Source organism: Haliotis cracherodii, unplaced genomic scaffold (assembly GCF_022045235.1).
Source record: "Haliotis cracherodii isolate W230 unplaced genomic scaffold, xgHalCrac1.p SCAF_16, whole genome shotgun sequence".
Lineage (NCBI taxonomy): Eukaryota > Metazoa > Mollusca > Gastropoda > Lepetellida > Haliotidae > Haliotis > Haliotis cracherodii.
Window position 1 is genome coordinate 26,915,081 of NW_027266271.1, and position 22,520 is coordinate 26,937,600.

At 38.7% G+C, this 22,520-nt stretch overlaps 2 protein-coding genes across 4 annotated transcripts; both read right to left on the reverse strand.

Moving 5' to 3' along the window:
- Nucleotides 1–572: 572 nt before the first annotated feature.
- LOC139464029 (uncharacterized) lies at nucleotides 573–6,899 on the reverse strand. 3 transcript variants are annotated; one of them, XM_071245542.1, is made up of 9 exons: nucleotides 6,789–6,899; nucleotides 5,193–5,286; nucleotides 4,342–4,486; nucleotides 3,738–3,933; nucleotides 3,450–3,546; nucleotides 2,576–2,720; nucleotides 2,135–2,330; nucleotides 1,902–1,976; nucleotides 573–1,131 (listed from the first exon to the last, which is right to left on the reverse strand). In XM_071245542.1, exons 1-9 carry the CDS (start codon nucleotides 6,867–6,869, stop codon nucleotides 1,024–1,026), a joined length of 1,137 nt encoding a protein of 378 aa, XP_071101643.1. In that variant the 5' UTR covers nucleotides 6,870–6,899; the 3' UTR covers nucleotides 573–1,023. The 3 variants fall into 3 exon arrangements, with proteins under 3 accessions (XP_071101643.1, XP_071101642.1, XP_071101645.1); XM_071245541.1 differs by having other exon boundaries at nucleotides 574–1,131; nucleotides 1,902–1,979; XM_071245544.1 differs by lacking the exon at nucleotides 573–1,131 and having other exon boundaries at nucleotides 1,902–1,979; nucleotides 2,118–2,330.
- Nucleotides 6,900–11,066: 4,167 nt separating this feature from the next.
- Nucleotides 11,067–21,717, reverse strand: LOC139463643 (N-lysine methyltransferase KMT5A-like). The gene is made up of 5 exons (XM_071244910.1): nucleotides 21,637–21,717; nucleotides 15,127–15,223; nucleotides 13,979–14,111; nucleotides 13,379–13,571; nucleotides 11,067–11,168 (listed from the first exon to the last, which is right to left on the reverse strand). The coding sequence occupies exons 1-5, from the start codon at nucleotides 21,715–21,717 to the stop codon at nucleotides 11,067–11,069; spliced, it is 606 nt and encodes a 201-aa protein (XP_071101011.1).
- Between the last annotated feature and the right edge of the window lie 803 nt (nucleotides 21,718–22,520).

A 22,520-nucleotide genomic window follows, 5' to 3' on the forward strand; every position in this document is an offset into this window, starting at 1 on the left:
ACGGTAGGTATTATATAATGTATTGAAACGTAAATGTTTCTTTTCATCAATATATAAATAATTGCTACTGATTTTTGTGTGGTGTCTGTTGTGGATTTTGTAACTTTTCTGATAACTATCGAATTCTAACTTCGACCCTGTGCAAACCATATACAGTGACTGGGTTGTGATTACCATGGCTTTGATCATGGCAAGTGTGGCAGCTAATATGTGTCGAAGCCCAAGTGTGGGGTGTCACAGATGTTTCTGACAAACTCTGTACAGTATGGTTCTGACAAACTAAAACTAATTATCAAACCCTGGCTATGAACAAACCCTGGCAGGGCTCAGGGACACAACAAAGCGAACTGCAGCACAAAAGTACATTGTTCACACCTGTCTCAGGGATTGATTGTTGATTGTATACACACGCATAGTGGAACAAGGAACTATGTCGGGAAACTTCCGAAGTTGGTACATTTTGCTCACATTCACTTTGGATAAGTACATACAAAGAAAACACAAACAAGAGCATGTATATTTACTCGATGTGGGTCCATGAGTGGGTGTATTATCATTCCCATTACTTCATAGAGGTAAAGTATTGCAAGGTACATCTTTTTCAAAATCGCTTATTTCGATCTAACATGACAAGAAGTATATCATGAAAGGCTAACATTTATTCAGAAATTGTTTAAAAGAGTTACATGTAACCAATGATATTCAAATTCAGACCGCATTTAGGTTTTCATTATTCACAATGAAAGTGGAATCTGAGATTACATCCTGCTAGAATCAGGGACACTGACGGACTTCAGATAGACAGACTTTGTGCCGGATTTAAAAAAACACACACTTGTGTATAAGAGAATGGTAATTCCAGGTCCTCCAATGGTCGACTACCTTATTCAGTTTCCATATTCTCCATTTTAAAGAAGTAGAGTAACTGTAACTGACGCTCGTACATCTTTGAGGAAGATGACACATCTGATCGCGACTTGGAGCAGAGCTCCGGGAGCATCAAGTTGGGAGGGACTCCAAGAGTCACTGGTTGTCCTCATTTTCCAATTGGCATGTCGGCATGAATACTGTCTTCAAAAGATCTAACCACGTTCTTCTCTTTGACTGAGGATGCGTCCATGTTTTCTGTGACTGAAATGTACAACATAGCTATCAACTGAAATATAGCAGATGTTGTCATTATCTGAGCCCCGATGAAGCATGGACAGGGATAATAAATGTATATGTACGATTCAGACTATACCATGAGCATCTGTTTTTGATTCACTATCAAAAAGTGATGATACCAGGTGTTCAAGAAAAGGTGAGCGTATACTGCTCTATCGCTGACACCCATCACAAACACATGCAAAGACAGTCAATTGTTTGCTTGAAACATCTCTGAAACATATGTCACAAGTCAAAATATGGAATTGCCTCGGTACAAGTATGGTACTAGTAGAATATGCATTAATAACGCTAAAGCGGAATTGACTATGCCATAACACTGGATCAAATACACATAAGTACATCAAGTACAACCTTGCACTTATGTCCGAGATATAATAAAGAATAATGCATGCATTTTCTTAAACATGATCAAATCCCTATGCATTGTAAGGTACAAAACTTTAAACAAAAGAGCATCCATAATCATGGTATTCTAACTCGAATCGTATGAACCTTCTTCGGCCCTTAGATGGAAGTCCCTAGTACTTTATTGTTTGCCATAAGGAGCTATTAGATTGGATCTTGTGGACAAGATGGTGGTCCTGTTGACTGCATGTCATCTGATCCCAACGGCTTTGGACATTGCTCAAAATCACCCACTGAATTTGTTTCTGATTCGACTATTTCAAGGGCGCCGTGGTATGGCAGGAATAGCAAACTCAACAAATTAAATGAAATTTTTGATCACATACTTTTTCATGGAGGTATGAAGGGGGTATGTCAGAACTTCGGTTGGCTTCTCTGTCCTCTGTTTTCAGTTGCTTCTTCTTCTGCGGGAAAGACATTTATAAAATACACTGTCGGGGTTTCAAACCATGGAATAGATACAATTAAAAGAAAATATGAAAGAGAAGTAGGACATTTCTATTGATAACGTTTAGGTATTAAGTAAACATTCGACCACTGACCATTTTTCATAACGAACCTGTCGCCATGGGAAGGTAGTAGCCCCGTGTTTGTAGTTGAAACGGATCTCTTCACCAGTTCTTATGAATCTGCGGGCAAGAAAGGCTATGTGTGCTTCTCCATCAACAAAGAAAACTCTTGGTCGTGCATTTGGGGTAATCCATTCATCATTCAAAAGTCGACCATAAGACCCATCCTCTTCGGAAGCATCAATCCTTTTACAGTAAAACATATTATTGTCAAATACATACACTAACTGAAATATGTTTTTATTAAAGTTGTATTCTCCAAATATACGGGGGAGTGTATGTTTGTGGGGTGGGTGGGGTGTATTCTTGAGATGTCCCCTTGGATTAAAGGCATGATTCATAGTACGCTACCGACACCTCAAACAAAAAATACACATGAAGTCTTGAAACACTTATCGTGAGCATTTACGGATAGTTAAGCAGAAACTTACCAAAAACTATTGCGATAATGGTTCAGTTGAAAGAGATAATCGTGGTCAAAATCATTCAGGTCTGGTTTCTCTGAACTGTGTATACCATGGTAATAGGTGATAAAATCACCAGGAGAAAACTCCTTGCCCGCAACTATTCCCCTTCCTGAAATCGAGACGGAAACATATTCATTATCAATAGAAACAGGGGTGTTTAAACTTGAAAAGCTGTGTTTAATCCGAGAACCATCCTGCCAACAGAGGGCACTGGGTCTTTTATCCGGCCTTGACGGAAATAGCCGAACGTAAGATTGTCCGAATACTAATGTCACTTATGCGAGTGGTACTACATGTGTGATTCATAGTTCCAAAACTAATTGCTTGTCCGTTATCCCGGGACTAGCAATTTGTTTTTCGAGCCAGGAATTTCCAACTCTGTTTTTTTGGTGGCCCAATCCCCCAAGACTGAAATTCAATGTGAAAAATGCTATCAAATGGCATGCCAAAATCCAAAATCGTGGTTTCGAACACCAGCATCGTTCACGACAAGCATCACTTCGGGCTTTCCTCCCACATTAAGCTGCCAGAGTGTGATATAACTGAGATATATCTTGAACGATGGTATTAGTATGATTACATGGAGGTTTAAACATTTCGTATTTAAGTTACAGATTTTTAAGGGATAATTTAACATTTACAAGATGCGACCGAACCTAGCATCAGGTGTACATCTAATAACAATATATGGTTGTCATGTGCTTTCCAAAGAAAGCAAATATGTTATATTCAGCAACCTTCTCATTGCTCAACCATTGAACTGATTAGTACTCAGGTAGGTGTTCAACAGCCAATGTCTTCAATGCACATGTGCCAACAATATGCAGTGTATCACAACCTTTGTGAGGTCCGAAGTCCACTACGCGGAGGTATGACGGTGATATATCTGAATTGCGGATGGCTTCTCTTGCTTCTGCAAACGGATGCTTCTTCGGCTGTGGTAAAAAAGAAAAGCCAGAGAAAAACCAGTCACGTATATCTGCAAAAACAGATTCCACTGGGCGTAAAAGACGAACTAGTGGTGAACATTATCTGAATGAGTATGGGATATATACAAATACTATAACAGATTTATGTTCATTAGGTTCAGAATGAAGTTAACTTACGACTATTTGTTATAACGAACCTGTCGCCATGGGAAGGTAGTAGCCCCGTGTTTGTAGTTGTAACGGATCTCTTCACCAGCTTTTATGACCTTGCGGGCAAGAAAGGCTATGTGTGCCTGACCATCAACAAAGAACACCCTTGTTCTTGCATTTGGAGTCTTCCAATCATCATTGAAAAATCGCCCGTAAGACCCATCCTCTTCGGAAGCATCGATCCTTTCAGAATTATATATGGTATTGCCTTTTAATGAGGTATTGATTACATTTGCTAGCAAGTTGTACAAATGGTTATCAAATATCGTGATGCACAGAATTATTTCGTGATGATTCTTAATAATGGAATTTAAAGGAAAAAAGGCCACATACAAAAACACGTCAACCCAAGAAAATAACCAGTCTTGATAATCCCCCGACACAGATTCCATTTGGAGTACCAAAAAATTAAATAACGGTAAAAATCATATGAATGGATCACTACAATCAGTGATGAACCAGGTTTTACACGAACAAAATTTACACGACAAGAGTTATGGAACATTCTATCCGTTGTAGTTTATTCTGCAGTGTTATATGACAATGGATCTTCTTGGTTTGATCAAGAGAAAGGAAATTGCAATAATTTACCAGAAGGTGTTGTGGTAATGGTTCAGCTTAAATAGAAAGTCGTAGTCAGGATCATTGAGCTCTGGTTGCTGTGCACTGTGTATGCCATGATAATAGGTGATAAAATCACCAGGAGAAAAGTCTTTGCCTGCTACTATTCCCTTTCCTGTAAATCAAAGCGGAAAGTGTTTCTTCATTTTCATCTTTAAAAAAGGGAGCACGGGTGGCCCAGTCGTCTAAGGCGCTGGGATTCGCTGTTCAGAGGGTACGCCAGACACCGATGATTGTGGGTTCGAATGCTTCGCCCCGATTATCTTTCTAGGTTTGTCAACACCATACCCGTGCTCGTGGGATTCACCGAAGTGGTGAACGTCTGAGACCTGCATCACTTCGAGTCTTTTCTCCCACATTAAGCTGACATGCCGTAATATACTTTTAAAAGCGGCGTTAAACCCAACTCACTTTCTCGCTTAAAACAACATTGGCTCTGATTAGCGGAGGAAATTCTACTTCTGTACCTCTCACACAGGGCAACTATTAAACAATACGAATTTATTTTCAATAATACCAAATACATTTCTCTTGTACAAAAATGTATCCAGTTCTACATGGAATATTTTAATTTTGAAGAATGAGAGAGTTAAAATTTAACTTCCCATGGGCAATATTTCAGTCATGACGATAATTTTGACCAAAAAACATCAGGACAGCAACATATTGAACGGCGATGATTGTAATCATCGTTTATGTTTTCATATTAATATACGCACATGTTGCCCCCATCATGAAGGCTATCTCTAACATACCAATACTCTTTGACCTGAACAGTATTCAAGTTATGTCACAGCGTACTAAAGGTATAATTACTGTACCAGTTGGAGGTCCAAAATCCACCAGGTGGAGGTAGGAAGGTGCCTTGTCCAGACTGCGGATAGCTTCTCTTGCTACTGCGAATGGATGTTTTGGCTATGGAAGATGAAAGATGGAAGATGGAAGTGAGTGAGTGAGTGAGTGAGTGAGTGAGTGAGTGAGTGAGTGAGTGAGTGAGTTGGTGGGTGGGTGAGTGAGTGAGTGAGTGAGTGAGTGAGTGAGTGAGTGAGTGACGATACATTGAAGAGTGTTTGGCCCCAATTTTAAATATTTGATTGAACCCTCTAGATGGAAGATGGAAGTGAGTGAGTGAGTGAGTGAGTGAGTGAGTGAGTGACGATACATTGAAGAGTGTTTGGCCCCAATTTTAAATATTTGATTGAACCCTCTAGTGCGGGCGTGTTGCTTATAAACCAGTGAAAATCAAGGCGAATCGGACGTAATTATAAAGGCAATGTGTGTATAAAACCGTCTTTCGAAAGTTAAGGCTTGGCGCCAGGAAGCAACCTTAGGAAAAACAAATATACTTGTTTTCTAAAATGGTTCTACTGTACTTACACACGTGAAACTTCGAACCGTATAGGTGTAGCAATTACGTCCTTCGTCCAATGTTCATTAATGACTGCGCGGTTCACAACGTTGTTGTCTCAGACGGTAAGGTACTCAAGCGGTCGAATTGAAAGCAAGTAAACCGAACGCATGAACATCGGCCCTTGTTGTCCGAGTGCGATCACACACAGAGTGCAATCAGTCAAATTGCAGTTACCAGTTTGTAATAGAATTTAAGAATTTACCTTGATGGGTGAAACAGCACATACTTCAGTCAGGTAGATTATATAATTGAGAGTGTGTCAAATATGTGTGTATATCGCACGTTGATCAGTAATAGTTGAGAGTTTATCGAGTCTGAGTGTATACCACATGTCAGTCAGTAATAGTTGAGAGTTTATCGTGTCTGAGTGTATACCACATGTCAGTCAGTAATAGTTGAGAGTTTATCGTGTCTGAGTGTATACCACATGTCGGTCAGTAATAGTTGAGAGTTTATCGTGTCTAATTGTATACCACATGTCAGTCAGTAATAGTTAAGAGTTTAACGTGTCTGAGTGTATACCACATGTCGGTCAGTAATAGTTGAGAGTTTATCGTGTCTAGTTGTATACCACATGTCAGTCAGTAATAGTTGAGAGTTTATCGTGTCTGAGTGTATACCACATGTCGGTCAGTAATAGTTGAGGGTTTATCGTGTCTGAGTGTATACCACATGTCGGTCAGTAATAGTTGAGAGTTTATCGTGTCTAATTGTATACCACATGTCAGTCAGTAATAGTTGAGAGTTTATCGTGTCTGAGTGTATACCACATGTCGGTCAGTCATAGTTGAGAGTTTATCGTCTCTGAGAGTATACCACATATCAGTCAGTAATAGTTGAGAGTTCGACAGGTGAGAGTTTCTTTGGCGGTAGAACGAGGACACACTAATCACTCCACCTGAATGCACACGGCTCACACACTGATATTACTATAGCATTAGCCACATAGAGTACATTACACGTCATGGACATCAACCTACCGCTACCCTTCATCAGTAACACAAACCTCTGCAGCCTCAAGCGTCGCATATTCATCCGGAATCCAACACATACAGTAAATCGCCGCAAAAACAGATAAACCATGCATCTCGTCAAATGACAACCACCGTCAACTCAAAAGAAAGACATAGGGCGGTAAGGAAAGGCCTGGTTATACTTTCATAACTACCGTATTTCCTGTATTTATGTGCACTTCATAATGGGTTTTATTTTACAAGATGCATTTGCATATCTCATTGACAACATAAAGCACACAATGAAGAGCCGTGTGAGGTAACAGCTAAAGCGTGTGCAGGACATTAAACAAAAGGCGACAAAAACATTTTGTATGTACATGTGTAACTTTCCTTGTATACAATGTGTAACCACAAACCTAACGAAAAACGTCATCCTTTATCCGATGCGATCCCTTTTTTGACTTGAACCATACGTTCTGTGTTTGTTCAGGTGATAATGACCTTGAACTGCTCCGTAGAGGAAATGTGTCGCGAATCTCGACTCCCCTGGCAACATTGCAGCCATCATCTTGTACACAAAATCTTCACATTAGCTGCCTTTTGCGACATCAAGAAACAAGAAACGTGGAACCTACACTGACAATTTAAAGATCGGAGTTGTATTTCTCCGAAAGGTACATGCTGTTTAATATCTAAAGATAGAAGATGACCACGCGATAAATCACAAAGAACAATGAAAAACGAAGCGAGGTTTATTTCACGATAAAACATTGTACTATCATGACGTCATTTCTGGAGATTCGAATGTGCCCTGGCAAATTCATGACCGCAAATATTGGACGACGTTATTTTTGAGAGGGAAGTGTCTAGTGAGTTGTTCCCCATAAATGTAGCTGGACTACGCAGATAAACGCAGTGGCCGAACGATTGCATCCAAAAGTGGGAGAGATATGACAATAGGTATGAGGAGAAAAGGTACAGATAATCGACGTGAGGATTTCAAGAAAACGCTTGAAATACAAAACTTAACCCACCTGTTCGTAAATTGGGCTTGTCCGACATTTCCAGGTCGGATTCAATTCAGGGTGTCATAATTTTCAGAATTTGGGTAAATATGTTTAAATCCTCATTGTTTATTCTCCCTGCACCGTTTTATTTTACGATAATCAACGACCACGAGACGTTTATTTCTTAATTTATTACACGAATAAGGCTTTTTTAAGGTGTGTCATTACATCATACGAAAATATGGCTCATTATCGGGGAACTTTGTAGAAATGTGGGTGGCAACCTGGTGACAGGAAGCAATATCCTTAAACGTGTCGTTCAAAATGGCTTATCATAACAAAAAGATAATTTCATAGTTATGACTGCAGGCAAGTGTTTATTTGTAAGAATGTAATATACTGCGATGTGCTGATGCGATATATACTGGTTTCTGTTGACGCTAATAACGTGGTGTTTACGGTATTGACAGGACGTTTCGTGTCGAAGGATTCATTGCTATACAACTACCCGTTATTGTTCGCGGTAAAATGGGACCGCTCCCAGCTCTTGGCGACCTACACAACTTAAACCAGGCCCCTCGCCTTTGTGCCGCTTGTGTGCGGAGTTGTGTGCACTGCGTGTCTATGTTGTATGTGTCTAGCTGACAGTCATTCACAACCCAGGCATATTTACAGTCGCTTTTTTGCTTTAACCCCACTCCGACTCGATTTTGTACAGGCTGCTGTCATATAGCTGGAATATTGCTGGGTGCCACAATAAACAACAACAGACACACTATTTCCTCTAGTGCACCTGCCAATCCCCTTACACGGCACAATACGTGTTCTTCCAATTCCATGTCCGTCTACACTCGGGCGGGGTCAATCCCATAATCAGTCTTAGCCAGCAGTGGGAAGACACAATATTGGAACTAGGTTCATTAGTTCCACTAGCTCTGTGAACATTTCATTCCACAACACAATCGAACCCTTTTTACTGTGGGTCGATAACTAATTGATCATAAAAAAGAGCTTCTTTCACAATTGGCTGTCATGATTCCGAACAATTTGCGGAGGGGTCAATTAGTCTGCGGTTTTCAGCGAATGCTACAATACCACTACTCCCTTGCTGCTTAAACTCAAGCAATTCCCATTTTACGACAATCAACCTATTGCTCACAGAAATGCGAATAAAAGTGGATACCTGGATATAACTACAGAAATATGAAGTTAAAGAACTATCACACTTTAAATTATCCCCTAATTGCCGGTCGACATGGAAAATCAGAACTTTCAAGATTATAGGTGAAACGAATTTCTTGACCTGTTTTAATTAACCAATTAACAATCATCGTTGCTTTCGTAATTGGGTTACGCCATTCGTCATTAATAAGACGGCAATAGGATCCATCTTCTTGGGATGCATAGATCCTTTAAATATGAAAATTAACAATATATTACTGCTTCGAACATTAATATTGGGAAGCACGGATCCTTCAAATATGAAAACTCAAACTAAAATAGCGTTGTGAAGAAATTTGGGCAGGATCGGTGTTTTGAATATGAAAATATTTACAATATCACAGCCGAGGCAGGAAACGCATGATCTGAGATGCTCTATTAATGTACACTGTACAAATGGACATCCCTTGTGACAATACATACTCTCCAAAAGTAGTATGGGATATTCGAGAATAGCAGATGATTACAGAAATACAAAGATTTATCTAATGACGGTAATAGATGGATCAGAACAAAGGAAGGACCAGGTGTAACATGGCAATGAACAGAACATGTTGGCAGTGTATTGTAGAGGTGCAAACAACTACGAAAGATGACAGGGGTGTCCTCCCAAATCGCCTTTATGCCAAAACACCTTCAGCTTATAACAACAAAGTTTACAGTTGTATGCACAGCTAGTCTCCTGCCTGTGCCTCTGTAATAGCCGTATTGTTACGAGAAGTTATCTATTTACAATAAGTACATTAAGACTCAATAGAAACATGTCATCGATGGACAGTGCAATAGCTAGATTATCATAGATTGTGTTTAAAACTAGTTCGAGAACATTTAAAAGAATAAACTATTATTTCTAATAATAACTACATATTTGTAGATCGCTAGAATCCAGCGAGTATTAAATAGGGATTGAGTTTGAGTGCGTGCGTGCGTGCGTGCGTGCGTGCGTGCGTGCGTGCGTGCGTGCGTGCGTGCGTGCGTGCGTGCGAGTGTGTGAATACCCATCTCATACACAGTATACTGACTCCGAGCCGACTAGGCCTTGTTTTAGCACCTTAATGCCGAGCGCCAGGCAGGGTTATAACAAGTAGCATCTTTTAACGTCTTTTGGTATGACGCTGCTGGCGATCGAACCCCGTACCTACCGTTCTCTGGTAGTTCTACCACGAGATCACAGAGGCGATCTTTTCTGTCCCGAGTGAATTAATGTTGAAAGTCCCCAGTCAAAGCTCGGAACGTAAACATTAATTCACTGGGACAGATAATCCGTAATTCCTTGGTGCTTTTAGTGTATTCTCTAAATATGATTTTTCAGTGGTGGTGGAAAGGTGAGATGAAGACATATACTCATCTATCTTGTTATTGTTGACAGAAATGAGGTCAAATCTTTAATTCTACTGAAGTAGTAAAAACAATCCGGTTCGTATGTGAAGAGCAACCGATTAGCTAGGCGAGGGGCACACCGTGGGACACCTCCTAATTGTCCAAACGTTCTATTCCAATAATTGATAAAGATACTGTCAATCAGGAAGTCCAGGAAGTCACTACATATTTGGGTATCTTAATATATTTTAGTAGAGTTGCTTTAGAATTACTTAAAATCGTCATAATCATCATTGCATATTTACAATCGTTATAATCTTTCTTCCAACTGTTTCAGTTTGAAACTAGTACTAACCAGTGTCCTACATTGTCCAACAGACCAGCAGGTACAGAGGCAGGTATTAATGATGCCGTTTGATTGTGACATACTGCTTACCAAAACGTCACAATGGTCAGCAAAGTTGCAATCTCAGTGTTGAGATGTCTCCGAGTGTGTGAGATCAAGCGTTATCGCCCGTAGAGGCCAGTTGTGTGTCGTATGTATAGCATTGGAGTCGGTGCTGAGGAAAATATCACACATTAAAAGAATATGACCTGTCATAAATGTTAAAAACCTGAAGTGATATTAAAAGACTACTGCCACATCAACATTAGACATTCTTACAATTAGAACAACGACACAAAGAACGAACTAGTTCAGTCTTGAACTGATTTAATAACACAGTAAACAAATCCAGAGAATTACAATTAACTGTGTCCTATGTATATCAGCTAACTTTCTCAATCTTCTTTATCGATTTTGCAAACCGGCATAAAGGTCGTCTCCAGGAGGCTCAACCACGTCCTTCGCATACAAAGAAAGTTGGTTTGCACTTTCGATGCCTGAAATATTAATATAGTAATTATGAAATATCAATTGGGGATATCACGTCAAGCAAATATAAATGTACGAAACAACATGGGACAATTAAACGTGATATGGAAAGCAACGTGATATTAATCCATAGTTATACTATATATAATGAACCTATCTCCCTTTTGAATATTGTATCGTCGCCTCTTATTGTTACTTGTAAAGTTGGGTCCTTTGAAATCGCCAGAACACTATGATCGTGGGTTCGAATACTGGTTTGCTCCAATTTTTCTAGGTTTATTAGCACCATACCCGTACCGGTAAAAGTTAAACGTTTAAAGCCTGCATCACTTTGGGCCTTCATCCCGCATTAACCTGACACGCCGTGTTTTAACTTGAATACTGTTCAAAGCAGTGTTAAATCCAGCTCATTCATTCACTTACTCACTCGCTCGCTCGCTCGCACGCACGCACTCATATTGTTACTAAGCATATTATATATCCATGAGCTGGATTTATTTAGGATAATACACTCCCTGCAAACCCATCCAATAGCCATCTTGGCTAGCATTGAAAGGGCAAGGTGAAGGTTTTGACTCTTACTGTGATGTTGGTCGATATCAAAATTTTAACCTTTTTTAATGTTAATCATCACAAAATCTTTTCTCAAATGACACTCATGATGTTCGATCTATAAGCGGTATGTTGGATCAGTTGGTAGTTGTTTACGGTGAATCCTACAAAATCACTTCTCCTTGCTGCTCGAAGTATTGGGACGATAACAAAACGGTGCAAGTAAACATAAAATAGGAGGTTCCCTATTCCTGAAGGTGGTCAAAGATAACAATGTTAAACAAGGGTTTTTACGATGTATGCCAAATATTTGACTACATAAACATATGTCTGGTCGACTATGTCAGAAAATGGAACCCGAAAAACTGAAATGTAAACAAATTGTGGAAAAGGATAAAAGAGGCAAGCACATGTCGATAATAAGGAAACTATCACATGAAGTCATTCTTATAATTCTTTTTAATCGTAAAAACTTCATACGACACAGGTTTCAATCAGTTCTAAAATTACTTTAATTTGAATACAAATATGTATCTTCTGACATGCAGTCTCGCGCCAACTGGAACCGGATTCTATTATATTGTAAATTATTTAACAAGGGAAAATCTTTTTACACGCGTGTGGATCTAGATAGTTTATTAAATGTATTATATATTTATTAAATTAGAATGGCAGATAGACACGATCTCCCTGATTCAATAAAGTTTAAAATTTACAGCTAAGAAACGCAAAATATCCTTTCCATTGCCAATTTAATATTTGAAAAGCATTCATACAACAAATTCCTACTTTTATATATATATATATATATATATATATATATATATATATATATTGGTTGTTGATATCAGTCGATTTTCCCCGATGAACGAACATAGGACAACGACAGTCAACTTAGTGAAAGAAAATACATCTTACAGATGTCACGCAGAATTCCAGAACTATTTAATATTATAATCACTGATTCAACTTAGGATTCTGCAAAGAAATATTTGAATCAGAATTACTTGCTCCTTCTTGTAATGAGACAATAGATCGAAGTACGCACTGGTGTATACTTAAACAGTGATAACTGCCCGTCAAGGTTTGACTACCCTGACTACCCTGACGGTTTCGTTTAAAAAATACAAATACACGTACAAATACACGAAATAATAGTAAATGTTATCAAATTGGCTCACTGCAAATAAACCAGGCGTACAGGATGATGAAGGGAAGCTTGGACAGGATGTGATGGTTCAGAGTCAAGCTTTTTGAGGTACAAAGTCACTTTAACTCTTTTATCGCTCAGGGAATCACCAAAGGTAGTAGTCCGGAGGTTTTCAAAATAGTCATGTCTACTTTAACGAACAAGGTTGCACTACTTCACAAAGTTGTCATTGTCACAGATGCTTTCTTAAATATAAAAAACGTTCCCTGCTTTATATGTGAACTATTGTGGAAGCGAATTCTGTATATCGCAACACAGAAATAAATGCAGGAAAGAGTTGCTTCCATTCAAGTTTTAACTGTTCACTTTAAGAACGCATACTGCCATGTCGTTGTGTTACAAATTAAAGTTTGGTCGTAAAATACTAACAATGATGGTTTTCTCTTCAAACTAATTTTCCCATACACCTCAACGGTAAAAATATTAATATGTTGCGATGTAAAACCCACAAATTACCTGTCGCCATGGAAAATCACCATCATTATTATAGTTATAACGAATTTCTTGACCAGTTGTGATGAATCTGTGAGCAAAAAAGGCAATGTGAGGTCGCCCGTCCGCAAAAATTAACCTCGCTATTGCGTTTGGGTAACGCCACTCATCATTCAAGAGACGACCATAGGATCCATCATCTTGGGAAGAATCGATCCTTTCAATATGAAAGAAGAAGAAAATATTACAGCTTGAAAAATGGTATTAGGAAGCAATGATCCTTCAAATATGGAAACACACAAACAGTAATAGCGTGGTAAATGAATTGTGGCGGCATTAATTTTGAATACAAAAATACACAAAATATCTTCGGCCAGACAAGAAAGAGTTCTCAACATTCTACTACACACAGTTTTGCATTGGAAATCATAGATAACAAACAAATTGAAACACATAATCTGAGACGTTCTAGGAATATACATTCGACAAATTGACATCCCTTATTTGGCTTACCTTTCAATATATAATGTATACTGCCTTGCTCTGATAAATCAGTCTAAGGGCATTTTAAACTGAGATTTGTATTGCCAGTTTTCAGAGGGGAAAGGCAACTCCGATGCTTACCAAATATTTTTGCTACCCCAAGACAGTTTAAAGGTGTACTCGTCTATTACTGGCTCCTTTACACAATATTTTCCATGGTAGTAGGTGATGAAATCGCCTGGAGAGAAGTCCTTGCCAGCAACTATCCCCCTTCCTGAGAACAAACAACAAAACTGTGTAGTGTAACATTTACTTCATCAGTTGACATACGATGGAGGCTTTCTCATCAGATACTAATGACATAACATTATCTTCGTACGCTTGTACCATTACGTTTTCAAATCCGTGGACAAATGGCAATGAGACATGATTGCATAGAGTTGTAAATATTTCTTGAATAGAGATGTAAATAGTTCATTAAGATACACAACGCTACCAGTTCAGTAGGGCTATATTATTCGCCCCCCAAGACCACTCTTGGTTGTCTTTTGGAATATTTTGATATACTGATATATAGTACAATAGCATCACTAGCCAACTAAATAATATTTGTAGCAAGTCGTACACCATAATGGTACTTGAAAATACATGGAAGCATTTCGGAACAAGCATTACAATTGACCTCAGGTCAACGTATGAGTGAGTGAGTGAGTGAGTTGGGTTTAACGCCGCTTTTAACATTATTCCAGTTATATCACGGCGTGTCAGCTTAATGTGGGAGGAAAGCCCAAAGTGATGCAGGTCTTAGACGTTTACCACTTCGGTGAAACCCACGAGCACGGGTATGGTGCTGACAAACCTAGAAACATAGTCGGGGTGAACCGGGATTCGAACCCACAACCATAGGTTTCTGGCGTGTCCAGGGGACGCAACTCTGCACAGCGAATCGCAGCGCCTTAGACGACTGGGCCACCCGTGCCCCCGTCAACGTATGATGGCACAGTTATAATTGCAGTAGTAACGACACAGGTATAGGCTTAACATAGCTTATCACTTTATTGCTTGGTGAATTAAACATCTCCCTATAGCTATGACGCAACCTGTTATGGTTTATTATGTAATGCTGCAGTTGTAAAATGGTGGACCCTTTCCCGAATAAAGTATTAATTCAGTCGGCACAATAAGGTATAGTTTCAGTAGTCACAGGAAAAAACCTAGTGACAGTTTTTTACGACAAACGCTGGGAAGCGTACACCACAAAACCAAGCTACTGCAATGAAATACACTACCAATCGGATGTCCAAGGTGAGCTATACGAAGGTATGAAGGCGACATGTCGGATCGTCGGATAGCTGCCCCTGCTTCCTTGATCTGCTGTCTTGTATGCTGGGAAGAAGAACGACAAGGACAATACTTGTATTTATTACTTCAGGTCAAGCTAAGTTCAGATTCAAGTAATCAGTTTTACAGGAGTGAGTGAGTGAGTATGGTTTTACGCCGTCTTTAGCAATGTTCAAGCAATATCACGGCGGGGAACAACAGAAATGGGCTTCACACATTGTACGCATGTCGGGAATCGAACCCGGGTCTTAATCAGTCCTTAATCAGCTGTCTGGTATGCTGGGAGGAGAAACAGATAACGATAAAATGGGTATAACTTCAGTTCCGATTCAAGTTATCAGTTTCGATGTGGATATAGTTTTACAGAAAGAAATATATGTACAAAACACGGTAGTTGTAGGATCATTCAATCGCATCCAAAAGTGAGCGATATATACGACATCTGTATTGGGAGAGTCAGTGAGTTCATATTTAACGTCAGGTCGGCAATATTTCAGCCATATTGTGACGAGAAGTTATACAATAGTATAATGCACATTTTTAGACTAAATATAAACCTGTCACAATATAAAAATGGGCTAGATATCGTAAGTAACTAAAGAGGGCTCACCATGATCGTTACCTTAGGGACCTACAGTACCTCGGCATCCCGCATGGACCCCGGCAGGAATTATATCATTCCTTCAATCACTGGCGACAGTGTACCAGTTAAGCCAAAGATTAAAATGGCGAATATACTACATTTAAAACATACTTCGAATGAAGCAGAATTTAGATACCCTCTTAGGAGAACAAAAAACTTACGCTACTTCAACCCCCTTCGACGGTACCGCCACGAACAATCTAAGTTATTAATTAGCACTGCCAATTTATAAGATGCTACAGAAAGTATATCAAGAATAATGAATAAGTTCTATTTCTTTTAAAAAGTATGATATTAAATGAGAATAACCATTAATAAGAAGGTCTCTGACTGTGTTTACACTGACATATTTATCCCTTGGGATTGAAAATTTAAAACAGTCAAGCAAGACATCCTTTCATCACAAGCGATACAAAACGGTGGATTCTCACCTTTCAATAAATATCCATGGGTATATCTGCTGTGGCCAATAGAACATCGTCGCATTAGACCTCATCAAACCTGGACTTACAAACCAAGTAGGTGTAACCGATAGTTGGTTTAATTTGATGTGATTTATTTATACTAACTTGGGTGTCCCACTTTTTTTGCATAAGATCATTGATGTACTTATGTAACATCTGATCAAAGGTTTGTAATCGTTGTATAGAATTGGAAGTGGTGTCACAGATTTGTTGAGTGTTTTGTAGCTGCAGCATCAGCCATTGTGTTACCAATGATACCAACATGGCTAGGTAACAAACACAAAACGATGTCGCATTGGTCAGTAGCAAGAATAATTTCAATTAAGAGTGAATGTTTACAAGACTGATTTTTAATTGTCTGAAGCCAAGAAAGAGAATGATAAATTGTTTATGTTTGGATTCTTTACTGATGAACTCTAATGCTGTTAATATGGCCTTTGATTAGAACCTTAAATATGGGTCAGTTATCTGGAAGATATTGTCTTGGGTCCAATTATGGTGGCGCTGGCAACTGCGTCACCATCCTTTGATCAATCTGTAAATATAGATTTAAAAGTATCATATTTGTGTCTAAATTAATTATATTCTTGTTCATAAATAAGTTGATTGGTTTCAGATTTCTTTTATTTAGTTAATGATAGATCAACCTGAGATGTTACCAATTGCCATGGCGGAGAAGTTCTGTGGGTGCTATATTTTTTAGATTTATTTTAGCAGCAGAAATATGAGGTTTTATTCTGATTCCAAGGGGTGGTGCAAGAGATTATTTTTAATTGTAGAATTATTCCTAGAGGGGATTAAAACACAACCGAAGACTAGATTGGAGTTATTGGAATGCAATTTAGAAATGTACTGTTAAGGTAACTTAATGTGACGTTGTGTAAGTGATGGCTCATCACTCTCCTGATACGGGCTATTAATCGGAGAGGTTCTAAAGGCTCCAATGCAAAGCCCCAGGCCCTGATGATGAATGGAATCATTTTTGTTTCAAATTGCTTTTACATACTCCACAATAGATAATGGAGACGTAATTAAGTTTAGAGCAGATAAGTGCTCAGTGCAGCTGGAGGAGGGTTTTATTATGCCCTCCCCATTTTGAATTTGAAACTACTTTTTAAAAATGCAAAGCTTTCAGGTATTTAGTCTTTAAATAATGTGTGTAGCAGAAAGGTCAAGTGCTGGTAAAAAATGATACCAAGAAACTTGGCCTCTTTTAGAACTTTGATAGGAGCAGCTTTCAAAACTAAATCAGGTGTTTCCATGTAGTGTCATATGCTTTTTCGAGATGTAGACACTGCATGTTGTTTGTTTATTGTGACATCTTTAACGAATGATTCTAAACGTAATGGTTTCTAAGCACCAAACTAGTCGATTATGTATCATGCGTTCCATGGTTTTGCAAACGCAGCTTGTCAATAAATTTGGTCGATAATTTGATGGATCGGTGTGATTTTGGTATTGGAACAACAATGACATCACGCCAACTAGGTAGAAATCGCCCTGGCGTCCGAATTTCATCAAACATATTTAACAGTGATGATAAACATGATCCTTGTAAGTGCTTCAGGAGCTGATAATATATGTTACCGGGTCCAGAAGCAGAATCGTGAACTTGTCCGAGTATATAGTTCATGAATAGAGAATATTTTATTGTAATCTTCCCCATGAGCTGAATTCAAATTAATAGCTTTCTTTTCCTGCTACTTTTAAAATTGAGGTACATAATTTGAAGAGGAAGAATATTGAGCCAAAGTTTCACCCTGTTTAATAGTAATAGTTTTATCAGTGAACAAAACATTCCCATTTTGATATCAGATTCAGATCCCTTACCTTTGATTATTTTATTCATGTTCCATACCTTCGACATGAGCGTACGTGAATTTACATTTGAAACGTCGTGCTTAAGCATTTACAATTTTGAATTTATTCAAATTATGTATCATAGGATGGTGACGGAAATACTTGTCAGCTTTCTTCCGTGCCTTCATAGCTTGTTTGCAAGTATCATTAACCCATGGTTTACGGATGTGTAGATTGGCAGAGGACTTGGAATACATTGAACAGCTATTTAATTTAGTTCTTGTTTTGAATGAGGAACATCATTAAAACGTAAATTGCTTTCACAGAGTACTTCGAACAAAGACCAGTCAGCTTAAGTGAAGTTCCATCTTCATGAAAAAGGATGTAGTTATTAGTTGGCAAATGGTAACTTCTACAGAGGTTGTCATGAACTGACCAATCAAATTCATTTAGAAGTCCAGAGTTTGTGAGTGATAAATCAAGAGATGAATATGTGCCTGTCCCGGGATGTAAATAGGTTTTAGAGTTATCATTAAAAATGCATGAGTCATTGTTAGAAATAAAGTATTCTAATATCTTCCCTTTACTGTTTGTAGCAGCACTACCCCAAAGTGGATTATGCCCATGAAGGGCTCCCATAATGATACATGGCTTTGGGAGCTGGTCATATAGTGCCTGAAGATCAGTTATTTGACGAGTGGAAGATGGAGGTAACATTCATGTTAAAACAATGTTTAAAGTTACAGCAACAGCCTGAGGTGGCGAGCTGTGTATAATACCCTGACTCACCACGACAGAAGAACATCTAGTGGCTTTAGCATTTGGAGGTGAATAGAAATGACATTGATCATACTTTCTGATGTCAATTAAATCAGTACTTTTAAAGTAAGTTCCTTGTATGCATAGTGTTGATAGTTAATAATCCTGAATTAATAATTGTAAATCATAGCAATTCCATTGGATGATATGAGAAGAGCAACTCATGATGGCTCAACAGGAGAGCATGAGCGGGAGGGTGGCCCATTCCCATGGAGTGGGACTGAGGGACTAACGTCTATATCTCGAGCTTCAAAAGGATTATGAACCTCTATCGTGGTTGGTGTAGGAAAAGCCATTTCTTACTGCGGGAGTGCCCTGGCTTTTCTCCTTAATTGATTTTTGTGTCGTCTTTTTGACATTTTGAATTTCAGTGAATGTTTCTGGTTTTGATAGTGTTGAAAGAGTATCTGTTTGGGAAGTTGATGTTGTTATGGTCGGGACATTTTGAGATGTTGTGCGGGTTTCATGTACATTAATCTGTTTATCCTGTATCCAACATAGATATCAGTTTGTGTTGAGGCCGTTGATACTTTGACAACTTGGGCTGTTGTAGAGGACACAGAAGCCCAATATGTTTTGGCAGAAGGAGTTTGCAACGGAAGTAACCTTTTGGCTTCTGTGTAAGTTATGTTGTTTGTAACTTTTATTTTTAATATGTTTTTATCTTTACAGCAGTGACGTCTTGGTTTTTTAATTCAGTTGCTTTGTCGTCTTCAGTCATGTATGGCAGACAGCGAGCATGATCTCTCACAATGCCTCTGCTAGAATTCAGTGTCTTGTGCACTGAGACAACCACCTTTGTGTTGACAAACTGCTGGAGACCCAGCAAATTAACGGGTTGTTGTCTCCGTGCACATTCAAGAAGGACTGAGCCAGAACGAAGACGAGTGACATTCTTCACTTCCCCACTGGTACTTTGGATACCCTTGGAGATGGCAAAAGGATTCAGCTTTAAAGGAGAGTCATCAGTGTATGAAATAGCGATGGACCTAGGCCAAGAATCAGCCACTTGTGAACAGACATGTTGTAAGTCTAAGTTTCAGCACCCTTGATCCCTACTCACCAACGAGTGTCAACAAGGACCGTGTGCAGTGGAAGCCAGGCTACAGCACCAGGGTTATAGGGATGTTATCGTCTTCATCCTTATTCCAAATTGTGAAGAAAACCGTCACCAAAATACACAGCCTATACATTTCCAGCTGTGAACGCAAAGATACTGCAAGCTCAGTAGCGAAATACTAGTAGAGTAGAATTTTGACGCATTGCACATGCACTAAATATAATATTCGCCTTTGTTATATTCTTGCGCACAGCCGGTAGTTAAAAGATAAAAGTCATTGTGACCCTTCCCTTACGTAACAGCTCAGTAAATTTCATGATGAATAGATGGTGCACGGTAACACACATATAACAAAACTAGTGCACGAATAGTTCTGCTACATGTTTACGTTCATCAGGGAGAAATAATTAAATTTAAGTTGTGTTCACTGTGCTGCATTGTGACTAGCTGAAGTTGGTCACGTTGTTTGTTATTGCATTTATTCCCAATAAATATGAAACATTAAGCTTTCTACATTCACCACTACGGAATGTCGGAGAATAATTAATAATACTAAATGTTTTTGTTGTAAAAATTAATTATAACGACAGACTGTGTAATTTTGTTGGTATGAATCGAAAAACCTGTGTTCAAACAATACATGGCCAATCCTAAGCGATTACAGTTATAACATCACAATGCAACTGTACACAAATACTGTGACATCACAATAATTGGCAGCTTTACAATGACAGTGGCAAAACTAGTTACTGCGTTTGACAATTAGGTTAATGTAATACTGAATTTATAGTTTCTAAATTTGGAACCGAACGCGTAGAGATTATCAATTAGTCTAACATTAATCTACTTTTGAAGCACAGTACGTTTATTTCCATTCTAACATGACCGATCTAAAAATTGAAATCCTTCGTTTCGCGTAAGACAGTGTGTCATCTGGCATGGTACAAGGGGCAAATTGAAGGTTTCCTGGGTGGGTGGTTGTGTATTTTTTTAAACATTGTAACTGAACAATATTTCTGATGATTTCATGTGCATCTATCCCGAAATGCAAAAAGACAGTGACAGTGGTGGCCTTAGCGCCAAATAGCGTTGTTTTTCATTTTCCCTGCGACCGAAGTTCAAAGTTAAATCAAATCAGACTGTTCTTTGCAATTTACTTATCTTTTATTTTCCAAAGCATGCCTAAGAAAAAATAATTGGCGCTATGGAACTGAACATCCTGCAAAATATTGATATTTCTCTCAAATGGTGGAAACCTCCAGGGTCTAAAACTTGGCATTAATTAGAAACTTTAGCGAGACTATCCTGTAAATCCTGTAGTCCTGTAAACACAGTGTTTTACTGTAAGATAAACAACTCCAATTCGTCATTTATTCCGTAATTAAAATGACACTCGGCAGATTCTGCCATGTTCCCCTTGGAATACACTCATCGTCTCTCATATTAATATCATTGATGAGTACGGTTTCAACCTCTATATATAAGTAGTCCCTCGGATGTGATAGGAATATAGATTAAACCCTCAATTAATTCCGAAAACTCTCTCAACAAGGTACTTCTTCTTTAAACAAAGTAAACACTGTTTACTGAGCAGGGGAATTTCACTCATCCACATCTCATGCTCACATCAATGAAGTCAATGCAAACATAAAAATACAGATAACAAACATACCTCAGCCACCGTCAGTGCCACACATTCATCCTTATTCCAAATTGTGAAGATAACCGTCACCAAGATATACAGCCTATACATTTCCAATCGTAACCTCAAAGATGCTGCAAGCTCAGTTGCAAAATACTAATAGAGTAGGACAAATATTGATGCAATGCATATCTAACATATTGACTAAACAATGTCATAGTATTCGCCTTTGTGATATTCTTGCGCACAGCCAGTAGCTAATAAAGAAACGCACCAAGTCAGTGTGACCCTTTTGCAACAGTTCAGTGAAGGGATATAACGAAACTCACGCTATAATATCACACGGATTATTCTCCTGTAAGTTGAAGTTTCTTTGGTATTCTGCTACGTCACAGGAATGCTGAAGGTTTGCATGAGATTAGGCACTGCTATTTCCCGTCAGTCTTTAACACAAGATTGTCATCAATTTTAAAAAAGAAAACCAAAAATAGGTGGGAAGGGTAGGGCATCTATAACTAAGACCGTCATTATACAGTGCTTGAACAAAGCATAGAACATTGTTTACATTGGTTTGAAGGGGATTGGTGTCTCTTTGGCCACAGAAAAGCATCCACTTGTTGAGATGGCTTGAGATGGCTTGAGTAATGAGCATGTGTGGTTTATCTCCAAGACTATATGATGATTTCTTGAGTTTTGTTAGAATGTTTCGCAGTGTGAGGGCTTCCTAGATAAGCGACATGCCATGGGGCAAATCCGTTTCCTTAAGGGCTGCAGATCGCCGTTTTGAGGTAGAATCAGAATATCCATTCTCATTAGCATAATCCCGCGGTAGTCCATTACCATGGTCATGAGTGGCTTATACCAGAGTTGTGTTGGCCAGTTTGATGCAATGAGAACCGTCTCTCGCCCTTCCT

What these genes read in the sequence shown, in the direction of transcription:
- LOC139464029 (XM_071245541.1), bottom strand. Translation starts at nt 6,869, where the DNA reads ATGCATGGTTTATCTGTTTTTGCGGCGATTTACTGTATGTGTTGGATT. An exon ending in GGACTTCGGACCTCACAAAG is followed by an intron (nt 2,721 to 3,449) that starts GTTGTGATACAC and finishes TCTCGATTTCAG; the next exon opens with GAAGGGGAATAGTTGCGGGC. An exon ending in CTTCATACCTCCATGAAAAA is followed by an intron (nt 1,132 to 1,901) that starts GTATGTGATCAA and finishes TGTACATTTCAG; the next exon opens with TCACAGAAAACATGGACGCA.
- LOC139463643 (XM_071244910.1), bottom strand. Translation starts at nt 21,717, where the DNA reads ATGTATAGGCTGTATATCTTGGTGACGGTTATCTTCACAATTTGGAAT. An exon ending in TGGCACTGACGGTGGCTGAG is followed by an intron (nt 15,224 to 21,636) that starts GTATGTTTGTTA and finishes TCTTCTTCCCAG; the next exon opens with CATACAAGACAGCAGATCAA. An exon ending in TCACCTTGGACATCCGATTG is followed by an intron (nt 14,112 to 15,126) that starts GTAGTGTATTTC and finishes GTTTGTTCTCAG; the next exon opens with GAAGGGGGATAGTTGCTGGC.